The 15,873-nt window shown below is 50.6% G+C and overlaps 1 protein-coding gene across 1 annotated transcript in view; it reads left to right on the top strand.

Annotated features, from left to right (window-relative positions):
• ptprua (protein tyrosine phosphatase receptor type Ua) overlaps nucleotides 1-15,873 on the top strand; it is a gene marked incomplete in the record, with an annotated part of 118,550 nt that overhangs the window by 53,039 nt on the left and 49,638 nt on the right. Inside the window, 1 exon segment of the mRNA XM_030346943.1 lies at nucleotides 15,320-15,591. Coding sequence (XP_030202803.1) covers nucleotides 15,320-15,591 — 272 coding nt within the window.

Below are 15,873 nucleotides of genomic sequence, written 5' to 3'. Positions count from 1 at the left end.
GCGCAGATGGGAGACCCCCCGGGCCTTAACGGCTCTTTGGGGGGCTTTATTTGTTCCGCTTTTGTCCGTTCCCGAATGGTGGAAATCTGTCCAGCAGTTTTTAGAGCAAAAGAGTTGTAATGTGTGGACCAGTCGTCAAACGAATGGTGTGTGTGTGTGTGTGTGTGTGTGTGTGTGTGTGTTAGTGTGTGTGTGTGTGTGTGTGTGTGTGTGTGTGTGTGTGTGTGTGTGTCTGGGCGTGTGTCTGGGCGTGTGTCTGTGCGCGCATGTGTCTGTGTCTGTGTTTGGGTCTCTGTATGTGTGTGTGTGTGTGTCTATGTATATGTGTATATGCGTGTGCGTCGTTGAGCCGAAACGCGAGCTGAAGGCTCCATATGGTGCCCGATGGCTTGATGAAGATCCTTTGTCTGCGCTGTGTATACGTGAGGAGACAAATGCTAATAGTAGCGAGCCTGTGCTTCGCATGCTGCACAGCTCATGATTATTTTAATAACCCATCTTTCTCTTCTTAGCAGAAACCTCCATTTGCAACGGGCCCTTGAGGCCGTAGGACTAATGCTCTCATTCTACCTGGCTCTCAGCGTAATGGATACGGAAGCTCACAATCTCAATCTTCGGTGCTTTCTTTTGTTCCACACCGACCACTCATGTCGGAAGTGTACCACTGGAAAACACATATTGCACATAAAAATACACACACACCTGGGTATTTTCCACCGGATTTGACAGGGATACAGGATCTCGCAATTTATAGCAAGCGCACGAGACAGATGTAGATAGTGACTCTTGGTCTGCTCCTGGTTCGAACCAGGGAGCGGACTAAAATGGTTGAGATAAGACCCCCACCCATGTCCTAATATGTATAAAAATATCAGTCCTATCATTAGTGTTGTGAGTGACTCCTGCATACTACAATGATGTCTCTAAGAAAGAGGTCTATACATTATATTCTATTTTATCCATGTGCATCGGATGTGTGTTTCCAAACACATTTCACACGGGGGGGACGGACAAAATCTCACAGAATCAGCTGAATGACAAACTGCCTTCGATTGGTTTTTATGCCTTACTCTCAGTATCTCTCTGGCTTCTGAACCGCCGCTCTGTTCTCCCTGGGCTCTCTGTGTCTGCTCGATCACTGTGATGTCAGAGCGCGTGGCCCCCTGTCAGCTGTTCACAGTGGCGTTTAGAGTCAGGCGGTGATTAATACACAGGGGCCTGGGTGCGTAACACACAGGGGTCGAGCCCCCCCCCTCCGGCTACACATATGCCGTCTTGATGGCAAATGCTCTTCACTCTCTTTGTATGCAACCCCCCCCCCCCACACACACACACACACACATACTCACACATACATACTTGCACGTACACAAACACACACCATTGGAATGAAAACTACAAAATAAGAAAGATGAGACATATAAAAGAGCTAGGTCGCACATTCTGCAACAAAAACAACTCGTAACAAATCCATCTGACCACTGGCGTGGGGTCGCTAGCAGGAATCACCGGTCCTTAAACCAGACAGAATGGGGACCTTTTAAACACATACATATATAACGCATATATCAAAAACTAGCATCTGTGGATGTGGAAAGTGTGTGGGGACTGGTGAGGTGAGCCGGTTGACTGAAGTGCAACAGAGGTGCCGTGCTCTGAGAGTCCCGTCACGCACGCACGCACATACACACACACACACACACACACACACACACACACACACACACACACACACACACACACACACACACACACACACACACACACACACACACACACACACACTCACACACAATGCGCACACCCACTGAAAGCAGAGCAGGAGGACTGCTATCAGGTTTACCACTGAAGCCCCAGTCCTAGAGGGCCCTTGAGGGCCTAGATACGGGGTTTCTTCAGGTTTTTTTTCAGGTGATTCGAGAGGCAATCTCTAGTGCCTTCTGTCGAGGCAATGCTCCCGCTCCCGCTCGCTCTCTCTCAATCTCCATCTCTCTCTCCCTCTTTCAAACTCTATCGTTCGCCCAACAAGTTTGTGTGTGTGTGTGTGTGTGTGTGTGTGTGTTGCGGGTGCGTGCGTGCGTGGAATCAACGCTGTTGATTCCATCTCCTCGCGACCTCGCCAGAACCTTTCCAGCGGCAGCCGCTACACCCGATGATTCCCCTCAACCGACGGGTGGCGCTCTGCCTCGGTCAACCCCCCCCAGCCCCCCCCACCCCCTCAAAACAAAGAAGGTCACGGCTTCTCCCAGACAACAAAAGCCGTGACCATAAATCAACCGCCCTGGTCTCCGACCGCTAGTGTTGTCTCCCTGTGAGGGAGACGGTCGACGTGCCCCCCGCAGGAGAGAGAGGCTTCGCGGTACGGACGGAGGAGATTGGAGCGAGGAGGAGAGATGGGAAAGACGTAGAGGGGAACAACACACAGCACCGAGAGTTAGAGGAGAAGAGAGGAGAGAGGGGAGGGGAGAGGAGGGGAGGGGGAGAGGAGGGAGGGGAGAGGAGGAGAGATGGGAAAGACGTAGAGGGGAACAACACACAGCATCGAGAGTTAGAGGAGAGGAGGGAGGGGAGAGGAGGGGAGGGGAGGGGGAGAGGAGAAGGGGGAGGGGAGAGGAGGGGAGGGGAGAGGAGAGCAGGCGACAGTTTATTATGCAGATGAGGAGAGTTGAAGCATTTTAAACTGTCGGAGGTGTTGCCTAATTCATCAATGTCGCACCGTCTGAGGGTGTGCGGTGGTGCGTGCGTGTGTGCGTGCGCGTGTGTGGTGGAGGGAGGGCGGGAGGGGAGCATCTGCCATGCCAGGCCAGAAGTTGCACGGGCTCTTGGATTGATTACCCCCTCCTGCAGACTCCAGGGGTATGTTGCAGAGGTGGGGCGGACGAGGGGGGTCCCCTCCTTTCCCTCCTTCTACTCTGAAATCTTCCTCTCCCCGTCTAATTTATTTCCCTTCATTCCGCTCCACTCGCTCATTCTCTTCCTCTTTATTTTCCTCTGTCCGTGTCTCACTGTGTCTCTCTCCTCTCGTCTCCACCTATTCTGTCTGCCCTTTCCTTCCTCCCCCCCCCCCCCCCCTCCCGATTCTCGCGTTCCTCTCACCTGCTGATTCACCCCCCCTCCCCACCCCCTCATCCCCATCCCCTTCTCCTCTCCTCTCCTCTCCTCTCCTCTCCTCTCCTCTCACTCTCGCTCCATCTCTCCTCACACTCTCTGTCCTGGTCTCGCAGAGTCTCGATGGTGTGTAATGGACCGGGTGGGGACCCTCCTAACTAATACCTGTGTCTTATCGCCCTGTGGTGTACATCTCAGTCCCTCTCTCGGGCTCTTCTCTTTGCTATTCTTCCCTCTGTCGGTCTTAGGACCGCTGGGTAAGTACACCAAAGCGGGTTTGGATCAAATGTTCTCTCCCCTCGAATCTCAAAGTGGACTCTTGTGGTTCTGTCCAGGAAGGATTGAACCATGTCGATCGGGGGGGGATTAACGGGGGAAAACAGGGATGATGGGGTATGGGGTTGCATCTCACATTGACAAACACACTGCTTCTCAGTTGAAGTATCCTCTGCCCTTAGCCTCTCCTTGGTGCTGAGATATCAATGAAGTCCACACACAGAGGTGAGCTCTGTGGAAGGGCAAGTCTCTGGGCCAGTGGTGTGATCCTGTGGAAGACGGTCAGACCTAAAACGTCGATGAATCCATAAAATATTTTGTTGGCTATCCCTGTGTATGATGTAGACGCACACACACACATAACACACACACACACACACACACACACACAGACACAGACACAGACGCACACGCACACACACACGCACAGAAGCTCATCCTCTCTTTTCAGTTGCACAGCGTTCCGGCGCTGCCAAAAGCACCGCTATTGTTTTGCTCTGACATTCTGGGTCTAAGGCCGTTGGTGGATGTGTGTGTGTCTGTGTCGGTTGGGGGGGGGGGGGGGGGGTGTTGGGGATCTGGGGGGCTAGGGGATCTAGGGGGAGGGGGAGTTTGGCAGTTGGTTTTCAGTTCATTGTCGGGGCATGGAGCACAAAGGCGTGGGGAAAACAAAAATGAAAATCGTCTGCGGTTGAATGACCTGCTCTTAATCCATCCCCCCCCCCCCCCCCCCCTGCCCCACACAGCCCCCTCCCTGTCCATCACCAACGGCCAGGAACACCAACAAAGCAGACAATTGCTATGAAAAAAACCCACAAAAATGAATCCCACAAAACACGATAAAAAACCCTGAATACCGGACTCAGGCGCTGTTGGTGTGTGATCAGAGTGCGCTGCTGTGTGAGTGGAGAACATAAAGTGTACGTACCTAAGGGAGGGAGGCCGCCCTATACTGTGTCGGCCCTGGTAATGGCGTACTTACGGACCCCTGGGGTTGGCCTCGAGTTTGGCGGTCTGGTACGCGACCAGGGATGGGTGGGTGTCAGATAAAAAAAGGTCAACGTTCCCCGGGCAACCTTCCATTCCCCTTCCGCTGGTGAATTACAGTCTGAAAAAACCAGATACCCCCCCCTATACACACACACACACACACACACACACACACACACACACACACACACACACACACACACACACACACACACACACACACATTCATACACGCGTGTGCGGAATCGCTGCCAGGAATAAAGAGTTAATGGTTGTAAATGTCAAATGATAGATTTGACGACTGCAGCATATTCCATCTCTCTCTCTCTCTCTCTCTCCCTCTCCCTCTCCCTCTCCCTCTCCCTCTCCCTCTTTCTCTTTCTCTTTCTCTTTCTCTTTCTCTCCCTCTCGGCCATGGGCCCCCCACCAGCACGCACACACACATACACATGCGCACATACACACACACGCACATACACAAATATACAAACACACACACACACAAAGGAAATCCTATTATGCTGATTTATGACTATTGATTTCAATTTCCGGGGCGTTATTTGCTGGGAGCCCTGCCATTAAAACCAAAGACACGTCGGAATGGGAATCAAGCCACTGGCCGTTACAAACGCCTTTCATTTGTGTCTGACAGAGCAATGGCTTTTAAGTGACCAACCGTTGCCACGTGGGTTAGTGAAAGCTGAAGTGTAGTTGAAGTGAACCCCCTTTTATGTGGCTAGTTGATGGGTGTGTGTGTGTGTTTTGTCTTTTTGAATCTTTGCGCTTGTTGGTTATTGGTTGGCTTTGTGTCCCCTGCAGCCAATCCGCTTAGAGTCTGGGTGAATTTGAATGATTTGGTACGCCTCCAGTCTTTTGTGGGGGGGCTGGCTTAGCCGTTTGGGGGGGCTTTTGGGGTCTCAAAGGGGAATTGGGTTGGGTGCACTGTCAGATGGCTGGCGGTCTTTTCAGCATCACATTTAAAATTTAAACCACCCGTCTCTGGGCCAATGGTGGGCTCTGCTCCGCGGCTGGGCGTGACATCAGGGGGGGGGGACACTGTCCCTTTCTTTCTGAATGGGGACCCCTCAGAGGGACGGGTTTAGGCCAGGCACGGTGCGCCCCCTATTGTCTGAATGAAGTCCCAGAGCCATGTTCACAAATGTAGCCTTCTGATAGTGTCTTTAGGATCAATTTAGCTCAGGGCTAATGAAATCTACCAAGTATATATTCTATGCCATATTGCCGGGTCAAAAATTGCCTTTCAACGGAAGGGTAGATGTAATCTAATGCAGGTTACCCCAGAAACCTCATCCAGCGTCCCCCAACAGACTGACCTCATATTGGAAGGGTTGGATTTTGTGGATCATCAAACAAGCCTTGATCTTGGTGTGGGCGCCTTCCATTGGAGATAATCTTCATGCTGATTAAAGGAACAGTTAACTGTACATGTCATCCTGACACCTGTCCACTGTCTGAATCCCCTTAAGGTGTACACTTCAGCGACGCGTTGAACAGAATGTCAATGTTCATGACGAAATTCGGTACAAAATGGGATTTGTGGTGGAACGTGTGGGCAGCCGGGTTTCTCTCCTAAAACGGGTTGCTGTGAAGCTTTAATCTTGTGTCTGATTCCCACACACCTCACTGTCTTATTCCTCCCCTGAAGCTCATCCCCACGTCATTGTACGGCCGCACAATACATTGATTTCGGTATCGGGGATGGCAATTTGAGTCGTGCAATATTCAAAAAAGCAGAGGCAGCTATTTCTTTTTTCCGGCCATATTGTGATTAAATGTGCGTGCGTCAGCATAACGCCACACCGTGTGAGCCGGTGAGCGTGGGGACTTACTCCAAAAGTAGTGGGCTTGTGTTCTTGCCACAAAATGTAGACTATTAGTGAGCTTCCCCCCCTGAAGAAGAACGTAGTGCGAGCGGTGAATCGAGTCACAAGTGAGGGAGGGTTTATGTGACACTACTTCACCTTTCCCTACAGCCGCTTGTGCCGCCACTCCGCCGCCGCCACTGGAGCCTGACTCCTACATCTCAGCACAATAGATGGGGCACTGGGAACAGGCTCCTCTCTCTGCTCTCCCTCTGGTCGTACCTCTTACTGCTGCTACTGGCTAAATGTCTCCCATTCGTTCATTGATTCATTCATTCCTGGTACGGCTAACTTTATCAGGAGCCGCAGCCTTGGACTCAGTATTGGGGGATAATGTGTGTGTGTGTGTGTGCATACGTGTGTGTGCCTGTGTGTGTGTGTGTGTGTGTCAGTGTGTGTGTGGGGACAGATGGTCCGTTTTCCTCCGAGTGCCGGTTGAAGGTGATCTGGTCCAGATGCCCCTGACCTCCTCTCCCGTCCTCTCCCCTCTGCGCCGGCTCCCCCCCCCTCGCTATAAAATGGCACCTTCTCTTTATTTCTCCTCTGCGATCCGACGCCCGCTGGCAGGGTCTCCGTGAGGAGCAGGGCCGTACGCGATGCGGGGCTTTATCACACCCTCCCCACCACTCACAGTGTGAGGGTGGATAAGCTGGGGAGGTGGGCAGCGGGGGCGGGGGGGGGGGGGCGGTGCGGGGTTGGGGGGGTTGGCGACCGGGACTTGGCCCAGAGTCAAGCCTAGGAGACCCCAAATGATCCAAAATGCCCTCCCTCCCTTCTTCGCTCCAAACACACACGCTTTAATCTACCCGGGAAGCTGCCACGCACGCGCGCGCACACACACACACACACACACACACACACACACACACACACACACACACACACACACACACACACACACACACACACACACACACACACACACACACACGAGACCCAGTGTGGCCATCTCAACCTTATCAGTTGAAAGGTAAATACGTGGCCAAAAGGAGAGTTTATACGGGGGGAGAGATTGGCCCAGGGAATGAAATGGGCTTCTGTTTGTCTTTGCCAAGCAGCCCCGGAAGCGAACCATCGCTATCTCCTCTCGCTTCTTTTGAAGGGTGGCAGCTGGCGGGCTTCTTGTATCTGTCGTCCGCCCGGGACGTGTTTCCTTTTCATCTTTCCCTTGAATTTCCATTTTTTTCATCTAAATCATCGTCTCCCTCCAGATCTCCGCTCATGTCGGCTCCGCCGGAGCAGGCCTTCTCCTCTGCTCACGTTGCATCATGGAACCTGTAGTCTATCAGCGTGTTGCCGTCGATCCTGTTTTCCCTACGTTTTGTCTGACAATCTGTCTCTCTGTCTGTCCTTCTGCCTCTCTCTCTCTCGCCCTCTCCCTCCCTCTCTCTCTTTCACTCTCACTCTCACTCTGTCTTTGTCTCTGTCTCTCTCCCTCTCCCTAATCGTTTATATCATCCAAAAAGGTGCTGATGGGAAGGTGTGTTGTTCCTTTTAAAAGCAAGCCGGCGCCAACATAACACGTTGTCGAGAAAATGACAGTATGTCAGCCTGAAATAGGCTCATCCTGTTGCGAGACATGTCGGGCTCAATTTTATCCCGGAGACGCCAGCCCTCACAGCGGCAGAATTACATCTATTAGTAGTTCTCAGCAAAGTGGTGGGGAGTGAATCTAAGAAAAGTACTCAGATTGTACTTTTTCGCCTGGGATCTGGATGCAGAACTTTTTATATAAAAAATATAAAAATGAGAATGTAGGGCATAAGAAGATGGAAAAAACGGTAAACACATGTTACAAAGGTTATGTTATTGATTACTGAAATCATTTCTCGAGCAAATGTCCTTGAAGTAATCCCAGAGAATAAACTGGGACCCTTTCCTGGGTTTGTCCTCCTGGTTCTCTGCTACGGTGGGTCTAAGGACGAACAAAGCACCTCCCTCAAATGACAAGCAACGCTTCGGTTCATCCCACCTCATCTCACCTCATCTCACCTCATCTCAACTCTTGCTGAGGGGAGGGAGAGAGGGAGAGAGAGAGAGGGAGAGACTGTTGGCAAAGAAGAGGGTAAATCCAAAAAAAGAAGAGAAGTAAAAAAAACAACTCTCAGGGTGACGAGATGACATAAAATAGCAGATCAGCGCAGATGCTATTGTGTGTGTCTGTGTGTATTTGTGTGTCTGTTGTTGGGGGGGGGGGTGGGGGGTAGACGGCAGCTCCTTGTTCCTGCCAGGTGGGCAGGTAATGCACTATTGATTTCTAGCAGGGAGAAGGTTCCTGGGAGCCCTCTCTGGACCCACGCCACACACGCCCACGATGTCCCTGCTTTGCCGCCGGCCCATGCCCCGAGTTTATCCGCACACTGGCGCCGCACGCCGTCCCGTATCTACGCAGCTGAACGGGCGATCCCGGGCACTCGCTCGGACGTACGATTTTTCCCCACGTGTGATTACATCATAACCGTCGCGCGGGTGGGACCGGATCCGGCGCAGGGAATTTCATTCGCTTCAGAGAGGAGGACGAGCGGTGGCGCCGCGTGCGTTGCGGCGGGCTGCCCGCTTCAAGGGCAGCTTCGCCTTTTGACGTGGCGAGCGCGAGCAGCTGGTGTCTCGCCCACGCACTCTGTTCCCCCACCTCACCCCCTCCTCTCCCCCCGTACGTTTTGTACTGCCTCGGCCGCAGTGTCACAGCGCTAAATGTCAAAATCTGCACGGGCCGAGGCCAAGTCTGCTCCTCTTCCTTTCCCGTCACCCCGAAGACATCACAGGCTTTCTCTCTTTCTTGGCTCTGCCTCTCTTACTCTCTCTCTCTCTCTCTAGCTCCGCCTCACACTCGCGCACGCCACAGAGGAAGAGGTCATGCGGGGTTGCAATAACAGAGGGGGAGGGAGAATAGAAAGGGAGAGGAGAGATAAAATGCAGAGAGCGAGAGAATGGCGTTATTCAGAACACAGGGGGGCGAATTGTTTGACCTGTGCACATAGGAGCGGCGCACAGCATTCTGGGTAACTGAATTGGGGTTGTCCGCTCCCGATAATGCATTACTGCCTGCCAAACGCAAACTTGATCAATGTCAAACAGAAAACGGTGCTAAGGCGAACTTTTTGTCAGTTATAAATAGCGAGGGGAAATGGGGGAAGGATAGACGTTGTGAAAGAGAGAGAGAGATAAAAAATTGTTTATGAACATTTGATTAAAATGAGGTCTGGCCTTTCTCTATGAACGATGGGTCTTGTCGCGGTTGCCAAACGGCCCGGGTTATACACAGCTTTATTGATGGGGCAGAAAAATAAGATATGAAGATTAAGAAAAAAAAAATCAAAACAAACAGAGCTGTCCCTGGCCAAAACGCTTCCATTTTTTTCGGACATTTCTCTTGGCGGAGATTGCGATAAAAGCAGGCAAAGCTATGACTCAGGTTGCGAACCCGTATTTCTGATATGAATTCAGGGAGCTGAGGACGCCCTCCTAATCTCCTAATGCATGTTTCCCTTGCCCTTGGCTGGGTCAGGGGGGAAATAGATGGAGCCTTATCTGCTTTTATAGATTCATGGAGAATTTCTCTGGAATGGGCCGGCTGTATAAATATAAATATATTTTTTCCCTAGTTGACTCTATTGAGTTATCGTACGTGATGTGTGTGCGTGTGTGTCTGTATCTCGCTCTCTCGCTCGCTTTCTCTCTCTCTCTCTGTCTCTGTCTCTCTCTCTCTCTCTGGCTCTCTCTCTCTCTCTCTCTCTCTCTCGCTCTCTCGCTCTCTCGCTCTCTCGCTCTCTCGCTCTCTCTCTCTCTCGCTCTCTCTCTCTGCGTCTGTCTCTATCCCTCTATATTTTCATGTCTGTGGCTGTCTATGGTGTGGGTATGTGTGTGTGACTCTGTTTATGTCTGAGCTTTTTTTACGCGTTTCCTAAATATGCATCTGTGGTTGCTGTGCATGTGCATGGGAGGGGGGGGGTGCTTGTCACTGTGTGTATACTTGTGCATGTTTGTGTATTGTGTCTGTCTACTGTGCTCATGTGTGTAACTGTGTGTATGCCCCCGTGTGTCCCAGGCAAAATGAAGCGAGGTTATCAAAGGCGGTAATATCATAGCACAGTGTTAATCACAGAAAGTTCCCTAATTAGGCCATTAATCATGCAGTCTTTACCAGACTACGGGGAAGAGAGATGGGGGCCTGTTTTGAACGGAGGCATCAGCCTACATTATTACTCCTTATCCATTCCCTGTCACTTTGATGAATTAAAACAATACATAAAAAGAACGGAAAGAGCCGCATAAAGAAGAAACGGCAGAACAACGTCGGTAATATTCATAAATATGCAATCTTGTGAAACTATAGCAATCTACACTAATGTCTGAATGCTTTGCATCCGAGATTGCTGGAACAAAACATGTGATAATGTTTTGTCACACACATTAACACAATATATGACAAATACAGGAAGGAGGGGGAAATGTCTCTTACAAAATGTTCTGCATAGGGTAGGATAGGCTTGTGGCTTTACATCAGATTGTCTACTGGTTCTCTGCAAGGATTAGCTCTCCGTTCTGATCAATAATTGTTTAGTAGTTCCGAACTAGGTTTGGCTAGTGTTGCTGCACTAGGATTGGCCAGTGTTACTGTAATAGTGCTCGCAAGTGTTTTTTTATGAATTTAGAAGTCAGACATATCTTGTTGCCATCATCTTATCCAATGAATCAAAGAGACCTATGAACAATCATAGAGCACTGTGTTGGATTTGGTGGAATAGGAGTAAGCAAAAAAATGAATGATTAAGTGTCCTCATACAAAGACTTTCTCCTAAAGAAACGCCCCAAAAAACACTGAGAAGGCCAAGATGGTTGCTCAAAAAGCAAAGCAATTTAGCCCAGCTACTCCCGAGAGCCTCAGCACATCAGAGTGGAGCTGACACAAAGATGGGTGTTGAAGAGGCAGAAGGCCTGTCCAGCTCTGCCCAGGCACCACCGTGTAGCAACAAAGGCTGAGAGACCGGGAGAGAGGAGGCAGAATTAGAGCGAGCAAGGAAGGGAGAATGTCGAGGCTGTGAGATCTCTGAAGGATTGGAGCTGCTTGTTATCACAGGATATTTCTGTCAGTGTGACACTTGCCCTCTACTTCTGGGTCATTGAAGACAGAGTGTTGAGAGTAGTATTGGACCAACTGTGGGAGTGCTATTGACTGTGTCTGTTTGTACGTGCCTTTTGGGGTGTGTGTGGGGGTTTTTGGTGGAGGGGGGGGGGATGTCTCGCGGAGTCGCGGTCCAGGTTGACAGGCAACTGAACAAACAAGTCCTGCACGGTCCGGGGGTGACCAAGGACTGTTTGATTGCTGACAACGAGGGGAAAAAGAAAGTATAGTTTTAGCCCTCCTGGCTGACCTGACGGGGTACCGCCTGCCGCAAATTGGGCCCCAACCGTGCAAACGTGACAAGGGGGTCCTCGTTCTAGCTAGCGCTATTGCTGTCACAATATCTTTGGGATTGTGAATACTCGTTTATACGTTTATATTTACGTCGCAGCATCCATCTTTGTGTTTGAGCCACCTGTGTTTATAAAGCCAGAAATGTCCAATTCAGCAAAGGGGAGCCCATCTTATTATTAAGGTGGTACGGGGTGGGTGGGGGGGGCTGGACCGGAGAATATTTCTTTGTGCAAGGGAGAGGAAGATTTTAAGATTAGTTTCCAGAGAGCGCCTCAAGTATTTTGGCGGGAGGAGGAGGGTGGGGGGAGGGATAGGGAGGCCACCTTCATGAAGCAGGGAAGGTCAGCATGATTTTGGGTGCAAACTACGCCTAGTTAATTCGGTCCGGAGAAACGTATGTGTGTGTGTAAATCTGTGTAACAGGTTGTGTGTGTGTGTGTGTGTGCGCGTCGATGCCGGACAGCGGCCTGTGTCTCGTGCGGGAACAGCACACGTGTCACATTGTCATGTTCTTGCCGTGTGTATTCCCTGGCTTGCTGTTAGCGCTTAATAACTGTGTGTGTGTGTGTGTGTGTGTGTGTGTGTGTGTGTGTGTGTGTGTGTGTGTGTGTGTGTGTGTGTGTGTGTGTGTGTGTGTGTGTGTGTGTGTGCGTGCGTGCGTGCGTGCGTGCGTGCGTGCGTGCGTATATGTGTGATTAATGGCAGCAAGCAGGCTCCTCAACCCACGCTACAAACTGCCAGCGCCACCAAAAGAAAAAACACCCCATAACAACCAAGCGACATAACAGGTCACAATGGCAGAATGTGCATCATTATTGTGCCCTCCACCTCCTCCTTGTCCTCCTCCTCTAAATCAGACGCTTTGATGGGACGAGTGTTGACGAGTTTGACGATGATTGCGGGAGTAACAAAGTTAGCACCCCCCGGCTCGCGCAATAACGGCGTCCTCGCTCTCCCCTCTCTCTCCTCCCCGCCTCTCTCTCCCTCTCTCTCTCTCATTGTAGAGCGATGACTGTCGACAGCTCATTGTCTCGGTGCGCTCTCTTCTCTCTCCCTCACGTTATCGCTCTTGCTCGCTCTCTCTCGCGCGCTCGGCACCTTCTCGTGAACGGCTGTCGTTTCTGGCGCCAAGGCGCGACACGCCGAGAAGCGTGGCACGGGAGCCGTCTCTGTGCTGTGACAGAGTTGGAGGGAGGGAGAGGGAGGAAGAGTGGGATGGAGGGAGGGAGGGAGGGAGAGAGAGAGAGAGAGAGAGAAGCAGGGAGAGAGAGACATGGAGAGATATGGGGGGCGGGAGAGAGAGGGGGAGAGAGACACTGAAGGAGAGAGAGAGAGAGTCTGGCATGTTGAAACAAAAGGTCCTTCGCTGCCTTCAAAGGATGCCACATGTGGAGGGGAAGACGGACAGATGGGCCTGTAAAACTCTGAACAGAGCCATGTCAGGAGGAGACAGGGACTGGGGGATAGGAACGCCAGAAAGTGACAACCGGAAAACTGCAGCATTTTGGAGGACAGCTCCGATTTCTGTGGGCTTCTGAATTATGAAGATGAGCGAAAGAGAGGGGTAGAAAGAGATGGGTAGAGGGGGAGAGAGAGAGAGAATAATGAAAGAGGAGCTCTTTGTGTGTTTAGTGGGTGAAATGTAACACAAGTTTATCCGTTTCTTACTTGTGTCTGATGGGAAGATATTGCCAATTTTCTTCTAGATAGTTTTTCTTGTATTCCTACCCGGTTGTCTTTGAAAGAAAATCACGTTCAACTTTGTCTCTGTCGCTTCACTCCATACAGCTTATACAACTCTTTCATCTTGCAGGCCTGCATTCTCTTTTGGTAAACACTCCCTGAGATTGTGAGATTCTCTATGTGATTGACAGCCAGTCAGAGCCACTCAAATTGATGAGTCGCTAATTATCATGTCAGGCTTCGTCAAGTTCAGGTCACGGTGTTCCTGCCGTCACACGCCTCAGGATGTTCCATTCTCCCAGTTAGGCTGTACTGTTCAGTCACGGAGCAGACAGTGTTATCCACGAATCACTGTACAGGGAGTACATTGGAGTAGGAATGAGCGTCACGGTCTCTTGCTGTAGGATACCTAGAAGTGGAATCAAATGAGTGAATCTCAGGTCATGAAAGCTACCCTGCACTCTGTCTAGTTATTAGTTAGTTGTGGTGCACGTTGTCTTTAGCTACTGGAGTGCTTTGAATGAATTCAGCCTCACTTACGCTTACGCTTTTGAACATGTTAATGAAGATTGTAAATGCAGACATCAGGGATCGAAACGCGAAACCCTTTCATTTCGGAATCTGAAACCCACTAATCTCGGATCAAGCAGTCCTACTATGATTTAGAAGAAATACTGATCCACCAGTCCTACTATTTTCCAACAGAAATACTGATCCAGCAGTCCTGCTATGTTTTAGTATAATTACTGATCCAGCAGTCCTACTATGTTGTAGCAGAAATACTGATCCAGCAGTCCTACTATGTTTAGAAGAACTTCTGCGGGGGAGACGGCACAGAGCCCAAAGGCTGGAACCCTGTAATGTAAGAGCCGGAGTTACACCTCGTTTTGGTTTTGTTACGGAGATATTCCACCGAATGAAAGCCATCTGCAGGAGTGGGTGAAGCTTTCAGAAAGGAATTTGAATAAGTGTATTCCCAAGTGGTCAGTTTATACGGTGTTGATTTGAAACCTTCACAGACAAGTTTGGAGCAGTTTACCCAGAAAGTGTCTGGAAAGGTTTCAGACACGTTTTGAGTTTGTGCTCGAATATCGCACACTTACAGATCCCCACCTCAAACCGCATGACCGAGACAAATAAGAGAAACCGAAACGCCGCAGTCACCCGGATTTGAACTAATCTACAAACACCAATAACACTGTGTTTCCCAACCCTGCCTAATCATATGCAGATGGGGTCACAGGAGGTGACCACCTTGTTAGCAAGAGCAATTTGGCTGGCTAGGAATCGATAACCACCAATCCACTACTGCTGACCACTTAGGATGGTGCAATCTGCATATGTTTAACGGGACCCTGAATTCGGAGGATGATGTTGATAGGGTTAAAACAATGTGTAAACATCCGTCTAACCGAGACACATCATTTACGTCTAATTAGGTTATTAAGGGTTATCATGGTCGGCGTTGTGCAACAGATAAAGAAGTCCCCCAGAATCCATTGAATCTATCCATGGCCTTCTACTCCTTCCAGCCAATGGAGTAGACGGAGTCAGGGGGATGGGGGCATTCAGACCACACCCCTACAGTCCTGTGTCCCTCCAAGGGTTAATCTGCTCACTTTTTTTGTTGCCCGTCACTTTAGGAAGTTGGGGTAACAAAAAAATGTCAGATCTTGGAATTGCCATAACACGATGCAGTATTTAGTGCTACACAGAGGAATTTCCAAAAACTTCTTAGTAGTTTTTCCAAACAAAATGGACTCGAACTCTTGACCTGAACTCGCCAAAATGATTGGAAACCCCCGCCCATAGACGTGGTGCGTGCTACCCTGGGACCCAGCCAAAGTAACACCTCCCCTCTTCCTCCTCCCCCCCCTCCCCCTCCCCCATCCCCTCCTCCTCCCCCTCCCCCTCCTCCCCTCCCCCTCCCCCTCCTCCCCTCCTCCTCCCCCTCCCCCAGGCTCCTTCATGATGGTCAACGCCTCGCAGCACTACGCCGGCCAGCGGGCCCAGATGCTGCTGCGGCCGCTCAGCGAGAACGACACCCACTGCATCCAGTTCAGCTACTTCCTGTACAGCCGCGATGGCCACAGCCCCGGGGCCCTCAACGTGTTCATCAGGGTCAACGGGGGCCCCCAGGGCAGCGCCGTCTGGAACATCTCGGGCTCCCAGGGGCGCCAGTGGCACCAGGTGGAGCTGGCCGTCAGCACCTTCTGGCCCAGCGAGTACCAGGTAACAACAGCGAGTATCTTGTGTGTTATGACGATGAGGAGACCTTAAGTATAACCAGGATAACAGTGTGAAGAATAAACAGACGGGAAGGTGTGTTAAAAAGCCCTTGGGCTTAAATAAAGCAACACCGTAAAGAGACAGTTGATAGAAAATAAAGAGGGGTGACTTTACGTCTACGATAAAGTCTTTGGGATTGTGTGTGTGTGTGTGTGTGTGTGTGTGTGTGTGTGTGTGTGTGTGTGTGTGTGTGTGTGTGTGTGTGTGTGTGTGTGTGTGTGTGTG

The sequence above is a fragment of the Gadus morhua genome, chromosome 22 (genome assembly GCF_902167405.1).
Source record: "Gadus morhua chromosome 22, gadMor3.0, whole genome shotgun sequence".
In the NCBI taxonomy this organism is placed as follows: Eukaryota; Metazoa; Chordata; class Actinopteri; order Gadiformes; family Gadidae; genus Gadus; species Gadus morhua.
This window is presented reverse-complemented; position numbering and strand designations above follow the sequence as displayed.